Consider the following 1,164-nt stretch of genomic DNA (forward strand, 5'->3'; position numbering starts at 1 on the left):
CCTGTACTGAACCTGCCGGGGCGTACCCCTGCCCTCCTGCACAGGGGTCTCTCCCCTTTCCACCCCTGCCCTGATGAGGAGGTGACTCACCAGCGTGGGAGATGTTCCTCAGCCCCGCCACGATGGTGTTGTAGTTGGCGTTAGGAGTTTCGGAGACCTGCGGAAGGAGAGAGTAAGTGGCTAGTACAGAGCAGAGCCGGGTCATCCTTTAGCACCAAGCAGCCACAGGCAGAGCCAGCCCTGGTCCTGCATCGCCACAGAACTGCTGTGGGGATGGGTGGGCTCCCAGCCGGCACCCCCTTGCATGAAGACAGCAGCGGGGTCATGGCACCTTTTGCCACTGAGGTTCCTCAGCACCTCCTGGCCGTGACCCAGCCTTCCTGCCCCTTCTCGCTCCCTTGGGAGCTGTACAATGCCCTCCCAGCAGCCTGTTCCCAGGGGTCCCATCCCACCAACAGCGTGAGCCCCCACAGACCCACCTGGATGAAGAAGCCGAGGACAGCCAGTCCCTTGGGATGTCCCTTGGCCTCTGCCAATGTCCTGTACTTGACATTCATGTGGACAATGTGCAGCTGGGGAAAGCGCAGAGTGGCCAAGCGTGGGCAACCACCCCCGGCCGACCCCTCAAAGGCAGGACACTCACCCACAGATCTTCCCAGCCAGCCTGGGGCAGCGGATGCTGAGCCAACCACCCCCCAGAAAAGCCCTCCCAGTCCCATGGGTGCTTCCACAGGGAGGCTGCTCGGAGGATCCCAGCACCCCAATGAAATGAGCATCCTTTGAAGAGGGTGGGGAAGGGGGACCAGCAGTCCCAGGGTGCCCGCCAGCCACAATACATAAATTTCACTCTCCTCTGGCAGATAATTAATATTTTAGAGGCACGGAGCCTTTTTCACCCAGAAGGATCCCGACACGCTTGGCACAGGGCGCTCCCACACGCCCTTGCTCGCATTCACTGACTCAGTGCGGCGCCAGCGGGGCGCACAGCCCTCCAAATCCCACCGAGTGCCTCGACAAGGCAGCTTGGCCCACGCATGGTAAAGAAAAACCGAGTCGCATGTCAGCTGCTTTTTAACCACCCAGGTGCCCTGTGCAGCAGCTTCCCATATCCCACCATCAGCACAAGGCTGCGGTGACAGCTGAACCCACCAGTGCAGCGTCACC

General features: G+C 60.9%; 1 protein-coding gene across 1 annotated transcript in view; it reads right to left on the reverse strand.

Annotated features, from left to right (window-relative positions):
• LOC104528022 (carbonic anhydrase 15-like) overlaps positions 1 to 623 on the reverse strand; it is a gene marked incomplete at its 5' end in the record, with an annotated part of 1,867 nt that extends 1,244 nt beyond the window's left edge. The window contains 2 exons of the mRNA XM_010171898.1: positions 91 to 157; positions 480 to 623. Coding sequence (XP_010170200.1) covers positions 91 to 157; positions 480 to 623 — 211 coding nt within the window. The remainder of the gene's footprint in view (positions 1 to 90; positions 158 to 479) is intronic.
• Between the last annotated feature and the right edge of the window lie 541 nt (positions 624 to 1,164).

Source organism: Antrostomus carolinensis, unplaced genomic scaffold, assembly GCF_000700745.2.
Source record: "Antrostomus carolinensis isolate BGI_N321 unplaced genomic scaffold, ASM70074v2 scaffold42067, whole genome shotgun sequence".
Lineage (NCBI taxonomy): Eukaryota > Metazoa > Chordata > Aves > Caprimulgiformes > Caprimulgidae > Antrostomus > Antrostomus carolinensis.